Here is an 18,777-nt window from a genome sequence, read left to right as displayed (position 1 = left end):
CACTATTCTGAAGTTATTCAACCAGGAATAACATCATGTTTCAGACTTCAATGACAGAAACATTGAATTTTCATCATTTTTTTTTTGGTACACAATCAATGGAAAATTGTGAGGGTATGACATGGTTAGCTCTCTCATTTGTATATTCATATCCACTGTACAGGAACTGTTTTGCAGAAATTAGCAAAACTTCCTTATTTTTCATCCAATTTCAGTCAAATTTATACCGCTGGAGTAGTAAGATTTTATTCTTTATTATCAGCCTAACTTATATTTGGACTGGATTTCCACTTTAACATTTACATGATAAATATTTATCTGCAAATACCTACCCTTCACTTTGGTCTCTCTTTCCATCTCAGCTCTTAATGATGATAACCTGCCTCCGTAATTTTGTTTTCTATCTCTTCCACCCCTTCTCGCTTCTTTTTCTTTTACTCTCATTCTCTCTCTCTCTTCGCTCCTCCCTCCCTCCCTCTATCTATATATCTATCTGTCTGTCTGTCTCTCTCTCTATCTATCTCTATTTCTGTCTATCGATGTCTTTGACGAATTCACTGTTTACACCTGCTATGCCTGTTTGCTCGTAGGTATTTAGCTGCAACGTTCTTCGCGCCCACCAACGCGCGCAAAGCCTTCCCTTGCTTTGACGAGCCGGCCATGAAGGCAACCTTCAACATCACCGTCATCCACCAATCAGGGTTCACTGCCCTCAGCAACATGCCCCTTATCTCCAACGACACCATCGACAACCCGCACGGCCAGGCGGGCGAACCGTGGGTCAGGTCCGTCTTCGAGAGAACCTTGCCGATGTCGACGTACATCGTCTGCTATGTCGTCTGCGATTTCGAATTCGAGGAGAGGACGACAGCAGGAAACGTCACTGTGAGTGCTGAAAAGATATAAGTATATTTACTATATTATTAAAAATATTTGCTTTGCAGAGGCGAACTCAAATATTTCAAAGCTGAGTCGCCTCTCACAAGCTCAGCTTGTGAAGACACATCTGAACTCTGGAAGGGCACCGTTTCGTGAAAGTTGTCAGCACTGACAATTACCATAGTAAAAGTCAGTGACCAGAGCTTCTCAGCCAATCAAAACCAAAGATTTTACTGATATTTTCAGAGACTGACAACTTGTCAGGACTGACAAGTCTTTCATGAAACGGTGCCCAGATCTTGTACCCTTAGATCTATGTTGGTAGGTCTATTTGAAACCCTAGCCAGTTTTTTTTTTCCTGAGAGGAATACGAGAATTTTCGTGACGTACTTCAAGACACCAGCTCTCTGAACAGGCTGTAAAGTATGTTTGTTTACTGAGATGTAGTCAACAGCAGAGTAAACGCTGTTTGCCGAGGACTCGTGTCCCGTGTCCCACGACAGGGCAAATCGCAGCTTCGCAGAAGTCACGGCAGGTCACGTCCCTGGGGCTACCCCAAAGTCAGCTGCTGACAAGATCTGGCTCATCGGGTTGTTCGCAGTCAAGGCAAAACTCTTTTTTTTTTTCTTTTTTTTTTTTGGTCCTCCTTGCCCTTGCTTCACGCACTTTTCAAGACCAGCCATGCTTCCCAATTCATCAAAGTCTATTACACGTATTTGTCCCATTTAGTGTTATTGATATACATCGAACATTTTATTCTGACATGATACTTTAATGGGGTACCAAGTTAAGTAGGCACTGTTCTACCTCGAGGTCCTGCATTGAACTTGTACAAATCAGTGAACGCCCGGGCAAAATTCCCACTTCGATGGTAGACAAAGACCCCTGTTACACATTCTACAAGAAAGCCACCCTGAGACAGCCTGAGGCCGGCGGCTATCAGTCGTTTGCCAGCAGTTTACATATGCGTCTCGGGCGAGCGCGAGCACAAATGTTCCTGTTTACACATGGGTCGGCCTCACGTCGCCTTTGACTCCTCTGTATTGGGAGTGCCTTTGACACTGTCGACTCTTATGTTTTGTTCAATATCTGCATTGCCTGATGGTGACTTCGGAAGCCAAAAAAATTGTGAAATTTTGTGATTTCTTTTTAAACCCTTGGTGATAAAATTCTAGTCCGGTAACCAAATCAGTATCTTGGTGGTTTTTCGGTAATTTTTGATTTGGCGAGTTTCGAACTAACAAAAGTAATCACAGTAAATGAAAACGAAAAAGGCATTTTTCCAAAAGTTTTCCTCTACACTGCATTGCAATTTCTTGTCTGATACATTATACATGTGAGTCTTTTGTCGCTCACTCGCACACCATCTTTACACACCACACACGATCCCGAACACATACTGAGTATTCATGTACGTGCACATGCATCGTAATCATGTTTTGCATCTACGTAGTATGTGTGACTATAATTTGCACCGATATGTGGCTCACACATGCAGCGCAGTCGTGCTGCCGTACAACCAGTGCAGAGGGGTCATCGTTGAGTTTGTGGTTGTGTAAAAGGGAATCCAAACCCTAAGAGCAATGTGGATTAAGTGATAGCCATGAAAGCAGCAACATTAGTAGAACACATCAGTCAAAGTTTGAGGACAATAGGACAATCGATGCAAAAGTTATGAATTTTTGAAGTTTTTATATTGGAACCGCTGGATAAGGAGACTACTAGAGGTTATGATGTCATGTGTAGATAACAATATAAAGAAAATATAACGGGAATTCCAAAACGAATTAAATTTTCATGAAAATTACACATTCCATCAACTTGATAGCCTGCTGACATGTGTTAAAGGGACACAGTCCTCACGAAATTAAAAAAAAATACGTTGTTGTTGGTACCTCCAATGAACTACTTTCACCAAAAACAAACTTTCAAATCACCAGATAAGCTCGTACATTTTAGTTGAAAAAGTGTGACTCTGCATGGTGAATATGCTAATGAGCAAGTCTTGGCGGAGAGTCATACGTCATCGATGCACAACTCTTTCCAGCGGTGTTCTGCTCGTCATGCGTACGCTCCCTATTTATTTATAAATACATGTTTACTATTTATTTTTATATTAATTGTATATACAAATAAGCTTGAAATATTTTGTTTGAAATAATAAAACTACATATTGTCACATTTTATGAAAAAATCATATATGATCATTTTGAACACTTAAATTGGTTTTCTGAGGCACGGCTGTCAACTTGAGAGTAGGGCATCAATGACGTTGCACCTTTTGGCAGGCTCTTACACGATCGCTTGCAGGAATTATTTTTTAAAAATCGCGTACGGAGACAATTTTTGATGTCCACGCGTATAAATTGGTGAAAGGTTATATTTTTTACTCTTCTTAATTATCAGTACAGTGAAAATCTCAGGACTGCTTCCCTTTAAGGGTAGCAATTCCCCCGCTTCGTGAAAGCGGTTTAATAGTCAAGTGCTCTTTCATTATGCTAGAAAAGTTTGTTTGTTTTGGTTTTTTTGCGAGGTGTGTGTTTTATAATAGACCGGTTAAGTCGTGTATTCAGATTTTTTACATGCTTTGTTCGCAAAAGTTGCCCTTAAAAACCACAAAGCTTGCCGGAGACTTGCCCGACCAAGTAACAACTAGGCAAGTTCCTGGCTATTGAACGCAGGTGAATTAAATGCTTCGTTACCTATTCTGTTGGGAAAAAAAAAAGAAATCCAGAAATTGTAATAAATTGCAGAAACGGTCTGCTGACGGTCTATTGATCACATGACCCGAAGGAAGGTCACGTGACCAGTCAAACGCTGCTCCAAAAAGCTGCGGAAATCCTCAAGTCGGGTGCAACGTGTACAGTAAATCCTTAGTCAGTGACACCGTGATACGCATAGCCGTACTGGTCCCGGGCCGGCGTCCAGAGGCGGTTTGAAATTTTGACCTGTTTGAGGCCGGCCCGATTTTTTGTGGACTGTTTATACACCTAACGGTAACCGCCTCCGCGGCTTTCTCTCATGTGTCGTGCAGGGGTGTATCGTCTATTATACCAGGAAATACATGAAGATCCGACCGATGTACAATATCATGCTCTCCTGTTGCACGTATTGAGTATTTTATTTTATTTTTTTAGTCTACAGAGTTGACATCCGAGCACCACACGAAATCCTCAATCAATGATAATAACGTTTCAATATTAGAGTTTTCCACGGAAACTGGTAACCTTCTAATGACAATCTTTTACGCCTCAGGATGCAACTGTATCCTAAAAAAAAAATGAAGACTATTGCGGAAAATTTCAAGCTCTAGGCTTTTTTTTGACAGCTTTAATGTCATTTTCATATCGCTTTAGTGACTATAAGAAAATGACAACGATTAAACTGTTTGTTAGGAATAGATGTAATGGGAGCGCCGCGCCGACGTGGTTTTTGATACAATATAACTTAATAAAATCTCCAATAACAGGGGACTCAATGTATTTACTTCAGGGAGGTATTTACTTTCAGTGTACAATTTCACTGTGAAACTGTCACCTAGAGCATACCGTGGTCAGAGAAAAAAAAAACTCTGGAAAATTTGAGTGATTATGAAATATTTCTATATTTTTCTATATTTTTCTTTCAGTTCTTATTCTTTTACATTCGCTATAATTTGTGGAACTATGTCAATCCATTAACTTATAACGAATCTTTGTCATCAGTTCATCAATTTATAGACACACATACAAACAGACATACAAGAACATACGCAATCATTATTATTATTGATCATTCCACAGTTTCGTGTTTGGGCGCGGCGTGAAGCTCTTTCGTCCGTCGTGTTCGCGCTGGAAGATGGTGTGGCCATGCTGGATTACTACGACTATTACTACGGCACGAAGTTCCCCCTCCCTAAGATGGGTACGTACAGAGATACATGATTGTATTTTCAATATGTATTAGCAAGTGGAAAAGGAGGAGGGGGTAAAGACCAGAGAAATGAAGAGAAAGAAGATTGACGGACGGGGGGGGGGGGGGGGGGGGGTTGAAAGAGGGAGAGAGCGAGGAGGAGAGAAAAAGACAGAGGGACTTACGAGAGTGAAGGGCATAAGATAACACGTGCATTAATAAATTATTGAACCCAACGGCACCAGGGATGTTATTATCATGGACATGACGGTATAATCGGCAGTAGCTGTAGTAGCAGCAGCTGCAGCAGCAGCAGTAGTAGGAGTAGTAGTTGTTGTTGTCATTGTAGCAGGTGTTGTGTAGTAGAAGTAGCATTAAGTAGTAAGTAGTAGTAGTAGTAGTAGTAGTAGTAGTAGTAGTAGTAGTAGTAGTAGTAGTATGGTAGTAGTAGTAGTAGTAGTAGTAGTAGTAGTAGCATCAGCAGTAGTGGTTATAGTAGTGGTAGTAGTAGTAGTAGTAGAAGTAATAGCAGCAAGAGGAATTTGTTAGTAAAAGTCGTAATAGGCTCAGTGAACTGTTACATAAGAGTAGTCGCAGTAAAGCTGGTGTTAGTCGGTGTTAGGCCTGAGATTGTTTTCATATTAACGGTATTGTGACGTGATATTGAATGATGAAGAAGAGGTGATACGTGCATGGGACATAATACAATGATATAATCCACTTCCTATATGCATGTTTAGAAAATATCATCAACGCAGATATTTGTAATTTTTTTCCTCTTTTCTTCCGTTGTACTTCTTGTTTTCGTTGTTTCTATTATTTTCTCGTTTCTTTCGCTATGACAAACACGTTGGTGATTTATCCGGACAGACATGATCGCCATTCCGGACTCCTCGGTGGGCGCCATGGAGAACTGGGGTCTCGTGACCTACCGCGAAGCGAACCTGCTCTACACGCCGGGCGAGACGTCGGCGAGCAGCCAGCAGCTGATCAGCGTAATCATTGCGCACGAGCTGGCCCATCAGGTATAGGATCGCCCCCCCCCCTTCATCCATCCAAACAACAACAACAACAACAACAACAACAACAACAACCACAACAGCAACAAAAACAGCAACAACAACAGCAACAACAACAGCAATAACATCATCGATAACAACAGCATACAAAAGCAAAAAACAACAAACAAACAAAAACACACAGAAACAATGAAAAATGAAGACGTCAGACAAAAAACCCATAACAAGAATAAGAAACCATGATTATACAAGCACGCACAAACATGCACTCACACAAAGAAAGAAAGAAAGAAAGAAATTATGTGATTTAATTTCGTCCTCCCTTTCCATACGTGACATTCAATGTCAGTGACATCATAATTTTCATAACAATGACTGTTATTCAAATTCATGAAATTAAATTCTTCCGTCAATCTTTTTTTTTATATTGCAATTGATCAACAAATTGCCCTACATCAACTCCCGCCCGACAGCCAGTGCTGGTTCTAATCCTTGTAGTTGCAGCGAGCTTATTTACGTCGATGTAGGGCAATTTGATAAGCAGTTGCAATAAAAACATGTCGACAGGAGAATAAAACAAAAAGAATGTATATTTTGAACGCTGATAAACATGACACTGTTTTGGTATCAGGACTTCATATCATGTAACCTAAAACTGTTTCTATTTCGTCCAGTGTATTTCTTGTGACATACAGGCACACACAAATAAATACACACAGATCTGCACACAACCAGCAAATTAATGAAACATGATATAAAAGTTAATCTAGTCCATTGCCAATATTACATTTTCACGATATTCACGTTTTTTTTAATGTACAAAATTTATTAATTGCTGAGAATAGTATATCATTAATCGCTGTGCTTCATTCTCTGTTTTGTAATCTATGTTTTATTTTGTTGAGCGTTTGCCTTTATTTTTTTTGTCTTTCCTTGTTTTTGTTTGTTCTAGTGGTTTGGAAATCTAGTGTCATTCGTGTGGTGGAACGACCTCTGGCTGAAGGAAGGGTTTGCTAGCTACACCGAGTTTATTGGAACCGATGTGCGTCATCCAGACTGGGACATGGTAAAATCTGTGAAACTCACAGCCGTTTTTTTTATCGTTTGCCTGTAAAAAAACAAAAACAAAAACAAAAACAAACTAATAATAATAATAATAATAATGATAATACTACTACTACTACTACTACTACTAATAATAATAATAATGATAATAATAATGATAATAATAATAATAGTAATAGTAGTAATAATAATAGTAATAATGATACCATTCCGGAATGCACATTGCTTCATGTTTGTATTATCATTGTTCAAAGCAAATCAAAAATACATTTATCTCAGTTTATAATGAAACAGCTTTTGTATCAAGTCTATGTGAAAGGGCCGATTGCAGCCTATAGTTAATACTTGAGAAAGGGAAAAGTTAGTATTCACTTTTACTGTTTGGGCATGCCGACTTGATTACGCGATGCGGTACGTAACAATAGTTTCTCCTTTGGCATGAACGTGAGTCAGACGGACCAATTTGTGGCCAGGCGTTTCTACGAATCCCTGGAAGCAGATGCCATGACAACGTCCCGCCCACTGATTGTTGACGTCGACACAGCAGACGACATCAACCAGCAGTACGACTCGATCGCATACGACAAGGTGAGGCGCTGAGCGTCCTGTCCGCCTCCGAAACACCAGACACTCTATGCGCGGCACACGCAGCACGTGCATATGTGTCCCCACTTATAACGTTCCGATTTAATTCAGCAAAGTCATTCCGTAACTCTGCAGCTTTTTATGCCAAAGTGCTTCAGGTCCTGTTCGTTGATGACTTCCCAATATTCGCACAGCAATTTGAATACTTCAGTGAGGATGAGCCCTGAAACTTTGGAAAGAATCACAGTGATTTTGAAGATATGATATCTTTTTTTTATATATATATCATAAATAGCATCACAAACTTACTTTTGTTTTTTTATGTAAGTATATATCGCTTCTTCATACACGAATTAATCCTCACTTGTCAATGTGGAGTTGTAACGATCAGCACATGTGTGCCACATTTAGGACAACGTGCACTCTTGAGATATTGAGCAATATTATAAAAATAAGGCATGATCTATGATGCACTTTACTGGATTTGAGAACGACAAATACTAAATTACCCCGAGTGCTGTTTTGTTTCACCGAGGCCGAGTAGAGAAGATGAATTGATACCATTTCTCATCCTCAATCCTCTTTGTCTCCACAGGGATCGTCCATCATCAGAATGATACAAAACTTTCTGGGAGAAAGCGCCTTCAGAAGAGGACTGCAGGTATGAAAGCCTGATATGGAATTAGACTCAATGAACGGAAACGACAACTAAACATCCTTTGTGCTTTTTCATCAGAACGATAGTCATTTTCTCTCGCACTTTTGCTGTAGAAAACCATTTGATGTTAATGGGCTACGAATATATCTGTAAAACTACGATACAGTACATTTCGTTTTTCAACCCTCTCCCTTTAAAGTGCATAGAGACACTACGGTAGTGATATGCGCTATATAAGCATTGTATTATCATTACGATAACTCCGTAACACGCAGGCGTAATTATTTGTGAAATAACGACAACACTTGAAGCGCAACACTTGAAATAACTGTAAGATATTTTTTTTTCTCAATGTTGCACGTCGTTGGTCACAGGTCATAATTGTGCTATCGCTTTCCAAACATGCAGCAGTGTACTTTACTAGTTACCGTTTTTATCTTTTCTTACACCGGATGAAATATGATATTAAATATGACTGCACTTGTTTGCTGTAAACACTGGATGACGTCTACAATCACGTGATATTTATTGCATGTGAAGCATAAGATTGTGTGTTGAATATTGTTTGCGGGACGTACTGCTACACTGATGACCTTTCCGTTTAAATCAGTGCTCTGACTAGTGATAACAGTCGTATATTTATACGTCATATTACTTGTCTCCTCAATTATGGCAGATTTATCTGGATCGGTTCAAGTACGCCAACGCAATCAACACTGATCTTTGGAACTGCTTCACGGAGGTAAACCGTAAAGGTATTATGCGTGGTGGGATAGTCTCAGGCCTTTTGTACATGAATAATCTTTCATTTCATATCCTTTAAAGTCGATACACGTCTCTGAAACAAACACAATCAAGTATACAAACAAACACATGCAAAGAAGCACTTGATACTGGAGAACTTTCGAATAACAATTTGACTATTGAATTGACCACAGGGTTTTCCACACAATGACTGATTGTATGAAAACAAAAGACATGGAAAAAGAAAAAAAACTTGATGTCAAGGGATGAACATTGGTTATCCTGTGAAATAATGCGACGGACACGCGCCTCTTGCTCAGTAATTGTGTGTTACGTTATGTGTTCCGAGTGAGTATGCTTGTTTGGCGTATTATTGTATATCTTAGATGAGGGAGGTTGTCACCTCTCTGATAAGACAGCTAGTAACTATCTGGAGGAGAATTCAATATTGTTGATTTTCAACGGCATGGATATATCATAACGTCAACTCAAGCTAGAAGCAATGCTACAAAAATCAACTTACAATAGAGGGGAATGCTAAGCGGGACACATAAATCTCACTTTTTCTTTTTTTCAAAAGCAGTTTATTTTTATTTTTTGGCCACTTTGGAGATAATTTCCCATCACGAAGAAGCTAATTTGATTAACAATGTTTTTTTTCAGTTGACATCATTCAATGCAACGTTACGTATTTATAATATTTCTTCCGCAACGAATGGCTGATGGGTACTTCTATGTTGATTTTTACAGGCCGCGGAGGAGCATAACATAACAGATATCGATGTGAAATTGGTAATGGACACATGGACGCTGCAAATGGGATACCCCACTGTAAGCGTGTCACGTGACTATGGAGTACAAACCCAGACCTTTCTGGCCAATCAGAGTCGTTTCCTCATCAACCCGGAAGCAAACACGACCAATCAATACGATGACCTCGGGTACGTGTACAGGTCACTCCGTTTCTACATCAAGTTTGAAAACTGCGTTGTATCATATAGGGCGCCCATTTGTCACTATAGCTATGACACTGATTATCTGAGTTTATCGTCAAAATATTTGGCCTACATGACATTGTGTATGTGCATTGCAATGATTAATATAATTTATATGTGCATATACGTGCATATCATGTATATGTTTGTCCATATAAATTAATTGCATAGTATATATTATATAATATACATATGTATGTATATATATATATATATATATATATACATATATACATATATGAAAGTTCAAATAGGTGTGTGTGTAAGGTAAAGAGATAGACAGTAACTGTGAGAAATAGAAAGAAAGAAAAATATATTTGCCCGCTTTGACTGTTAATAATACAAAAATCTACTCTTTCGTCATGTTATAGCTACGTGTGGCACGTACCTCTGAGGTTCACCACCGAAGGTCAGGCAGAGTTCGCCGATGCACCTTTGAAGTGGCTGCCACCTGACACAACCTGTAAGCAGAGCTGCCTTTGTTTATATAGGTTTTGACTTCCTGTGACTATGTCCTTTTAACTTTGTATAATGTTTATATATTGGTAATACATCCTATATGTAAAAAAAGTATCTTGCATCTAAGAAAAAAGAAGAATCTTATAATATACGCAAATATCATTATATCACATAATATATATTTTTATTTTGTAAGTCTCTAAATTGAGACTACGCATTACTTCGTATGATGATTATGTGAGGCCCCACCCACGCGATCAATTTGTTCGTAGCCGTGTTCTTAACTGTGAAATTTAGCATTTGACAAAGGTTGGAGTAGAGAAAACATTTAAACAATCATTTAAAGTGCTGATTTACCGTTTCGTATATTACATTGCATTATGTTATGTTATATCATCGATTGTATTATATTATATTATATTATATTATATTATATTATATTATATTATATTATATTATATTATATCATATTATATCATAATAATTGCATCTTACTTACTGAAAATAAGGACATAGGGCATTCCATATTATGGTATGCTCTGATTGCCATTTGTATAGGAAGTCTGCACTCTTCGATATTGTGTAATCATTATGATATTAATTAATTTTATTAAACTTTCTGCTTTACTTTTTCTTTCATTCACTCATTCTCTTTTTACTTTCATTTCCGAACACATATATTACAAACGGTGTGCCACTTGTGTAGGAGAGCAAACATTTTGATAACTTTGGTTACAATGGTAATAAGTAGATAAGTGATTGTATTATCATAAGTTTTATACCTAAGATCCTAAAACCGCCAAATTCCCCTGATTTGCGGGAGGCTCCTTGAAAAGAAAGATGCCTCTTCAAATCCTGACAAGAAAAAATGAAGTCCACTGTGGTTTTTGAAATATTTTCACATAATTATTCAGGTTCACATGGGACAAACTGGTACTTCCCTGGGTACTTAAAGGAAAATCCCCAATTTTGCACTATGGACGATGCCATCCTTAAAATCCATATAAGAAAAATGTTGAACGTGTTGAATGAAGTGTTTGAAAACACAACTTACTTGCTTAAGACCTATTACCGCAAGAAAGAACTATAATGCCTATAGGCTTATTTGTCGTCAAGATCTGTGTTATGTGACACAATAGTTATAAACTTGTAGTGAAACAACAGATAGCAGAAAAACGTTACTTTCTCTCTCTTTCTCTATCGTTTCCATTCCATATCTCCGTTGAATTTAAAAAGTATCGACCACTTTACCCGACTCTACCGGTGACGGAGACTGGCTGTTACTCAATGTCAACGCGTACGGACATTATCGCGTGAATTACGACGCACACAATTGGGATCTTCTCATAACGCAACTGAACACGAATCACGAGGTACGCACTGAGTATTTCTGCACGATTTGAATTGCAATATCGCCGTCACTTGTACTTTACACAAGAAAACTTGCTCCTAAATTTCAAATCAGTTATCATATACAAAAGTGACAACAACTTAATGAACATGTCTTTCTTCTTGCAGTGCCTGCTTACATTATTTCTGTTAAGTATAGCTAATAACCAAGAGATAATTTTAGAAATCTCGTGACCCGACTTCAATAATATAGTGCCTCCGGGCCGCGAATATTTTTTCGCCTGATATATATATATATACACCGTATATATATATATATATATATATATATATGTATATATATGTATATATGTTGTATATATATATATATATATATATATATGTTGTATATATATATATATATATATATATATATATATATAAGCTACGTATCATGTCGAAATAAAAAAAGGTCAGTATGTTTCGGGACAAATTTCTTATTGTGCAATTCTGTAACAGTCACTCGTTTGTAATCTATGTTTTTCAAGTTTTATGTTGTAATTTAGACCGATTGATAATTTCGGTCGTTGTTGTTTTGATGATTCATGTAGATTAAAACTAAGAAAACCAAGAAGTTGAGTTTAATAGTGTCACTAGGTTTCATTAACTTTCATTTCAGGCTATACCCGTCTCAAACCGAGCTGGAATGATTACGGATGCCTTCAGTTTGGCTCAGGCTGGAGACCTAAGCTACACCACGGCCTTCAATCTGTCCCAGTACCTCGACCAAGAGAGACACTACGTGGCTTGGCGAACCGGGGAAAGAACGTTTGAGTACATTGACCTCATGTTATCTCGCACGTCCACATACGGGCCCTTTCAGGTAGGGAAATGAATCAATGTAATCTTATTGGCAAGAAATCTTCTTCCCCCCCCCCCCCCCCTCATTGTCTTCCTGTTTGCATGACGTTAGAACAAAGATAGTGATATCACATCAAAGAAAAACTTTTGCCAAAAACAGTGAATAGATGTAAGGAATGTTTAACATTATTATGAAGACTAAAGAATTCCAGAAACGTAACAATTGTGAATTTTAAGAATATTACTCTAGAAAAAAAAAGCGAATAATGAAGTAAAAGTGTCCATTCATCAGCCTCGCAGGATTGATTGAACATGACTTTTTTTTTTAATTGCACGCGAGAACGCAATTCCTATTGTCAAGTTAATCAGAAAAAAGAGTTAGTTTTCTTACATTATCTTTTTTTTTAAAAGTAGCTGCGCAAATGTAATGTCCTTTATTATCATAATGATTGTAAATCTCGTACTTTGAACATAACCCAACACTACTGACAACAGACTCTTCTGTTTGTAATTATTGAGACAGACTGAAATTGTACATTTAGGTGAAGTTTCACCTAATTCTTATTTTGTAATTTGGCATTGTATAAATTGCGGGGTTTTTTTTCTGTTCCCTTTTCAAAAGAAATATGAAAAATAGTTGAATTTAAAATTTTAATAATGCTAATAATAAAAATGATAATAGTAGATGATAATTATTATTGTTATTATTATTAATCATTATTAGTTTATTATTATTATTGTTATTATTGTTATTGTTGTTATTATTATTATTATCATCATTATTATTGTTATTATCATTATTTTTATTATTACTTATATTATTACTATTGCTATGTTTATCATCATTGTCATGATTTACGGAATCCTCTTCCAACAGGCCTACATGTTGAGTATCGTCGAACCATTCTATCAAGATGTCGGATGGGACGACAGCAGAAGCAGTCACCTCGAACAGTATGTTTCAAATTGTCTCAACCCAGTAACACGTTTTGCAGAAAGTATAATTTTCCCACTAAATTGGCAACTCTGGATATTACGTTGTATAATATATTGGGAGATATAATACTATATGTACTGGAGAATAATCAGAATGATAATGGAACGTGTTATAGATTCAAAAGTTTTAATTCCATTTTGTTTACCAGCTTTCGTAGATTAAAAAGATTAAAAAAGAAAATCATTCGAGATCTGAAAAATATAAACATAATCTTTTAAACGTTACAAAATGAGGTGGTCTTCCAGCATTGCTAAAGAAAGACTACAAATTCAAATAAAATTGAGACCCTGACATTTTTTTTTTATAATAGTGATAACAGTTGAAACCAATGATGATTATGACGTCGTATCAGTTCTGTGGAAAAAAAAAAATGCGTTGAAAAATTGAATTGAATGTACTAGGATTGAATGACACGCTTCCTTAAATGTCCCGGAAATATGTTCTATTTCTTTACTGTTTATTACATTCTAGATTAGGGCGTGTCGTCGCCATAAAACAGGCGTGTCGCTATGGAAACCAGGATTGCGTGACGAGAGCTACATCCCTTTTCAAGAACTGGATGAAAAACCCATCAAATAATACGTAAGAGCGTGTGCATGCTGCATTATGTTTGTATCGTAAAATCTTATGTTGTATTTGATTCATACTTTTAAGGAGAGCTGAGGCCAAAAATTTGATTTTTTTTTTTAAGATTTGCAAATTTCAGTTTTGTTAGACTTGTGTTTCTTTTTTTTTATAGACAAACGCTGTTTCAGTTGATCTATTCATAAATACTTCTTATAAATGCAATTATTATTATTGCTATTATTATTATTATTATCATCATCATCATCATCATCATCAAATGGCATTACAAACTTGACAGTCAAAGACTAATAAAATATTCATGAATGGGTTTGTTTAAATATCTTCAATCAATCGCACTATGTAATAGAATACAAAAATGATTATGAAAGAAAAAGGATGTATAATTCAGCTGTCATGATTTCATTTTATTTGCAGCGTACCGCCAAACCAGAAATATAACGTTTACTGCACCGCCATCGGTGAGGGCGGGCAAGAAGAATGGTACTTCGCTTTCAACCAGTACGAGTCAACGATCATTGCAAGCGAGAGGGCTATACTGCTGCAAGCGTTGGCGTGCAGCCGAAAGCCTTGGATACTCAGTCAGTAAGTTGCTGTTTGGTCGTGTGTTTGTTGAATGGCCTAAGTCGAAAAAAAAGTAATTTTCCATGTTATTTCTATGCCATTATATTAGGGGGGTTTAAAGACGAATTATCACTTAGCCAATTCTCATTATTCACGTATTTCGTTCTTTTTTTTCCGAACTACTTTGGTTTATTTTCTATGTTGTATACTTTTTTTGTTGCATTTTTCTTCCTCTTGATTTGGTAAAATTTATTTTTCTGCATAGACCCCTTAATTCAAACAGAGTGTTTGAGAGTGTTTAAAAGTGTGGCACAAGGGCATACTGCAAGTATGTCTTTCTGTCAAATTGTTTGATTTGCAGTGTATGACATATAATCTACAGATATGATGCCTTTCTGCCAATGTCAAAAAAAAATGCTGCCTCAGTACAATTCAGGCATTTTTTGTTTGTTTGTCTGTTTGTTTGTTTGTTTGTTTGTTTGTTTGTTTGTTTGTTAGTCCTAGAGGAGATTGCTTATAATATGACACTGTTCTGTCATAACATTTAATTCACTCCGTATCAAAAGATATTGGCCTTGGGCAGCTCTCTACTCGGTGTGATTTAGTGGAGCTGGTAGTAGCTCAGCTCAAACATCCCTGATAAAGGGAAAATATGACAAATAGTAATACAGGATACTAGTATACGAGACTTCCGTAACACCTATGCCCTTGCATGCATATTTGCGCACACATACAAGAAAATGAGAATCGTGACACGGAAACTTTCTTCGATGAATGGTGTAGTTTAAAAATGTAGTTTAACAGCATCTCATTAGTGTCGTTCAAGTGTAATTCAACAGTATATCCTGTCTCTCGTCCGGAATATACAGATCGAATACCTGGGAAGATTTGTCTTCATTTTGTGGTCGTGATTATTTCAAACTGCGTCCGTACTTACAAACTGATTCATGTACGTGGAAGTTCTAATGGTTTGATAAGTATTTGAAGAGCTTGCTTCCAAAAGGCGCTAAATCCATTGAAAGACAATGGATTTGGCGCCTTTTGGAAGCAAGCTCTTCATTTGAAAAAATCGTTAGGGACAGGAGGAATTCATTTTAGTGTAGGGGGCATATGTGCTTAAATGCGGAGGGTTGTCGTAATTTCACTTTATTGTTCTTCAGCTTCTTCATCGTGACACCCCTTTACCAGAGTGGATGCTTCCTTTGAAAGGATTATGCCTATGTACCTGTCTCCCTCTCTCACCCCTTCTGTAAATTTTTTTTTTCTCCCATATTATTCGTCCATTAGGATATAATGCCCTTTTTTTTATTCCGTTCAGTCTCATTCCATTATGGTTATCTTCCTAGTGTTAATATTTCATTATTATTATTATTATTTTCATTATTATTTTCATTATTGTTATTATTATTATTATTATTATTATTATTATTATTATTATTATTATTATTATAACATTACAGATACCTTGAAATGACGCTAGATCGGATCAAATCGCAGGATGCAGCCAACGTGGTAACCTATGTGGCCAGCAACACAATCGGATACGATCTCGCCTGGAAGTTCTTCCAAGCCAACTGGGCATTTTTCAGGGAAACGTGAGTGTCTTCGTTTTCCGCTCAGCTGTTTATGTTTTGCCCCACTTTTTATTACATTTTCCGCGCCCTTTTTGGATGTATCAACAACGTGAATGACTTGTGTGCACTATTCTACAAAGATCTTGTCCGGCATTCAGTGAATTCAAGTACAATTGAGGGGACTTTGATATTAAAACAATGATAAATGGAGAGAAATCAGGCGTGCAGATTAGTACAAGGTTGATCAAAGTCGGACTTAATACAAATAGTGTAGAGTTCTAAAGTACAAATGCACACTTTCTGTGAAAGCTAATACTGGTCGATTTACAAGAGTATATACCTTGCTAGTTAATTAGCATCTAAACGCTTTCCTACTTTCTCTTCTCCTCTCTCCGTCTCTGTTTTATCTTCTCTCATTCTTGTCAATTTTTCTTCCTCTTCCCCCTCTTTTTCTTCTTGTTTTTAATCTTTATGGTCATGTTCATTTATCTATTAATTTTGGTTCGTCTTCCTTTCATTTGTTTTGGTTTGTCTTCCTTTTTGTTCCATCCGTTATCATTCTTCCTGTTCTTTTCCTTTTCCTTAACTTTTGTTCTCGTTTTCTCCGACAGGTACGGGAATAATTTATTCCAGTTTGCAGTTTTGATTGAAGGTGTTACAGCATATTTCAACACGGAATTACTACTATCGGAGGTAAGACATCGTGCGTGGTTGTTGTTTTTTTTTTTGTCTGTTGTCTGGCATATACTTCTCCTTTCAGTCCTTATATTTCTCTCTTTACGCATTATCTCATAAGAATAAAGGTTTTCCAATTGAAGGAACTGAAGTTGCTCAGTTGATGAAAGCACCACCGAGTCTGCAGCATGAGGTCCCTGATTTAAGTCAATCATCTGGTCCTTCGGTAGGGACCTACAGCCATTGATCTTACCGCTGTTTGCCTACAATATCTGATTGCTTCTCAAGCTGTTACGACCTATTATTATAAAGCTAAGCATACACCTCGGATTCAAATATTAGATTTTATTTTTCCGCCGGTCGTAGTCGTAGCCTTCTGTTGCTGACTTTCCGATATTCATCAGATTTCACAAGAGTAAACTTTCACACGGCATAGAAACACTTGTGTATTTATGTCTTGCCTTTTATATGCTTTAAAAATATTATCAAAATTCAAACACTCTCAAAAAATCGTATATGTGAAATATATTTATGTATTTACATAATCTCCATCTCTTGGGGCCAACCCAAGTAACTCGTTTGGCTTTACCCAACGCAATTCCTTAAAGGAAACAAGACTTATTCGTTTGTATTCTTTTCTTCATTACTTTTTTTTAATCACATCATATTTACCACTTGTGTCTCCCATGCACACTCTACAATAATATTCATTTCTGATAAGAGTTCTTATTGACCAACTCATCAAGTGATGAGTTTTTGAGCAATACCCAGCTTCTAATATTCTTACCCCCCCCCCCCCAGCTGTTGGATTTCATCGCGGAGCATCCCGACCAGGGTACAGGGAGGAGGGCGCTGTCATCGGCAGTGGAGCAAACCAGGGCCAATGTCAGGTGGATGGAAGACTTCAGACCGGACGTGGACGCCTGGCTGCAGCAGAGGACGCAGAGTCGAGCTTAAAGGGATGGAACAGTATAGGTGGAGCTGAGAATTAGATTTTTTGCGAGATACCAAGAAACCATTCATGAAGTAGAATAATGCATATCATTCTATATTAAAGAGGACTTCAAAGTTTACTTGATGAAAATTAGTTTTGGAATGGTTGAGACATCCAAAAACAAAGTCAAAGAAAGTAAAACAAAGCTTTTGTAATAAAAGAAGGGGTCCCACCTTTTATTAGGATTGCTCTGTTTTGGATATCTCTGCCATTTCAAAACCGATTTTCATCAAATAAACAGTGAATTCCTCCTGGAATCACGCGCATTTTTATATTTCATAAGAGGTTTCTCATTATCTCACCAAAAAATGTTAGAAATCTGAAGTGATGTCTCAACCAAAACTATTTGATCCCTTTAAATCCGTCATGCTGATTGAGGTCATCGCCCCTTTTTTGATGACAAGACCTTGCCCTAGCCACAGTATTCACCCGCAGGCATTCCACTACTGTAGGGAAGTTAATGAAGTGAATGAACCATAGACTTAATGGCTTGATGATATAGAAAACATCTTGCAACATTATCAGCAATGCATCCAGGCCAATTCTCATGTTGACCGAATGAAGGCTATGATACTGGTTATTTAGGATACAACTTGTACTAAATTGAGTTGACAGCAGTGGCATGGTGTCTATATTATTCATTGTATTTCGAATACTTTACTCTATCTCAAAAGAGCGTGAAATGTCCTTATTTGCAATAGTTCAGATTCTAAACGTTTTTGATTGGGTTTATCCTACCGCACACGGCAGCTAGTTAGCCTCGCATACAACGCCTTTGTTTGCGTTCTTTGCCGCTTGGTGGCAAAGAAAGCACGTTCAGAATCTGAACTATATTTGCATCTGCTGCATCATATCTATACCTGTTATGAATTGTTGTTGGTGTGTATTTTGATAGCATCATAT

General features: G+C 37.2%; 1 protein-coding gene across 1 annotated transcript in view; it reads left to right on the top strand.

The window, feature by feature from the left end:
* The window catches only part of LOC139728512 (aminopeptidase Ey-like), a 36,660-nt gene extending 18,627 nt beyond the window's left edge, over positions 1–18,033 (top strand). Inside the window, exons 3-19 of the mRNA XM_071639449.1 lie at positions 591–885; positions 4,662–4,782; positions 5,641–5,795; positions 6,742–6,855; positions 7,308–7,442; positions 8,035–8,100; positions 8,774–8,839; positions 9,601–9,782; positions 10,208–10,299; positions 11,532–11,668; positions 12,304–12,507; positions 13,363–13,439; positions 13,954–14,064; positions 14,485–14,652; positions 16,092–16,226; positions 16,817–16,898; positions 17,682–18,033. Of these exons, the coding sequence (XP_071495550.1) occupies positions 591–885; positions 4,662–4,782; positions 5,641–5,795; positions 6,742–6,855; positions 7,308–7,442; positions 8,035–8,100; positions 8,774–8,839; positions 9,601–9,782; positions 10,208–10,299; positions 11,532–11,668; positions 12,304–12,507; positions 13,363–13,439; positions 13,954–14,064; positions 14,485–14,652; positions 16,092–16,226; positions 16,817–16,898; positions 17,682–17,837 (2,296 nt within the window). The 3' untranslated portion in view covers positions 17,838–18,033. The remainder of the gene's footprint in view (positions 1–590; positions 886–4,661; positions 4,783–5,640; positions 5,796–6,741; positions 6,856–7,307; positions 7,443–8,034; positions 8,101–8,773; positions 8,840–9,600; positions 9,783–10,207; positions 10,300–11,531; positions 11,669–12,303; positions 12,508–13,362; positions 13,440–13,953; positions 14,065–14,484; positions 14,653–16,091; positions 16,227–16,816; positions 16,899–17,681) is intronic.
* The last annotated feature ends 744 nt before the right edge of the window (positions 18,034–18,777 follow it).

The sequence above is a fragment of the Diadema antillarum genome, unplaced genomic scaffold (assembly GCF_040938485.1).
Source record: "Diadema antillarum isolate AM-2024a unplaced genomic scaffold, OU_Dant_1.0 seq00000182_RagTag, whole genome shotgun sequence".
In the NCBI taxonomy this organism is placed as follows: Eukaryota; Metazoa; Echinodermata; class Echinoidea; order Diadematoida; family Diadematidae; genus Diadema; species Diadema antillarum.
Note: the sequence above shows the minus strand (reverse complement) of the source record. Positions and strands in the feature narration are given on the sequence as shown.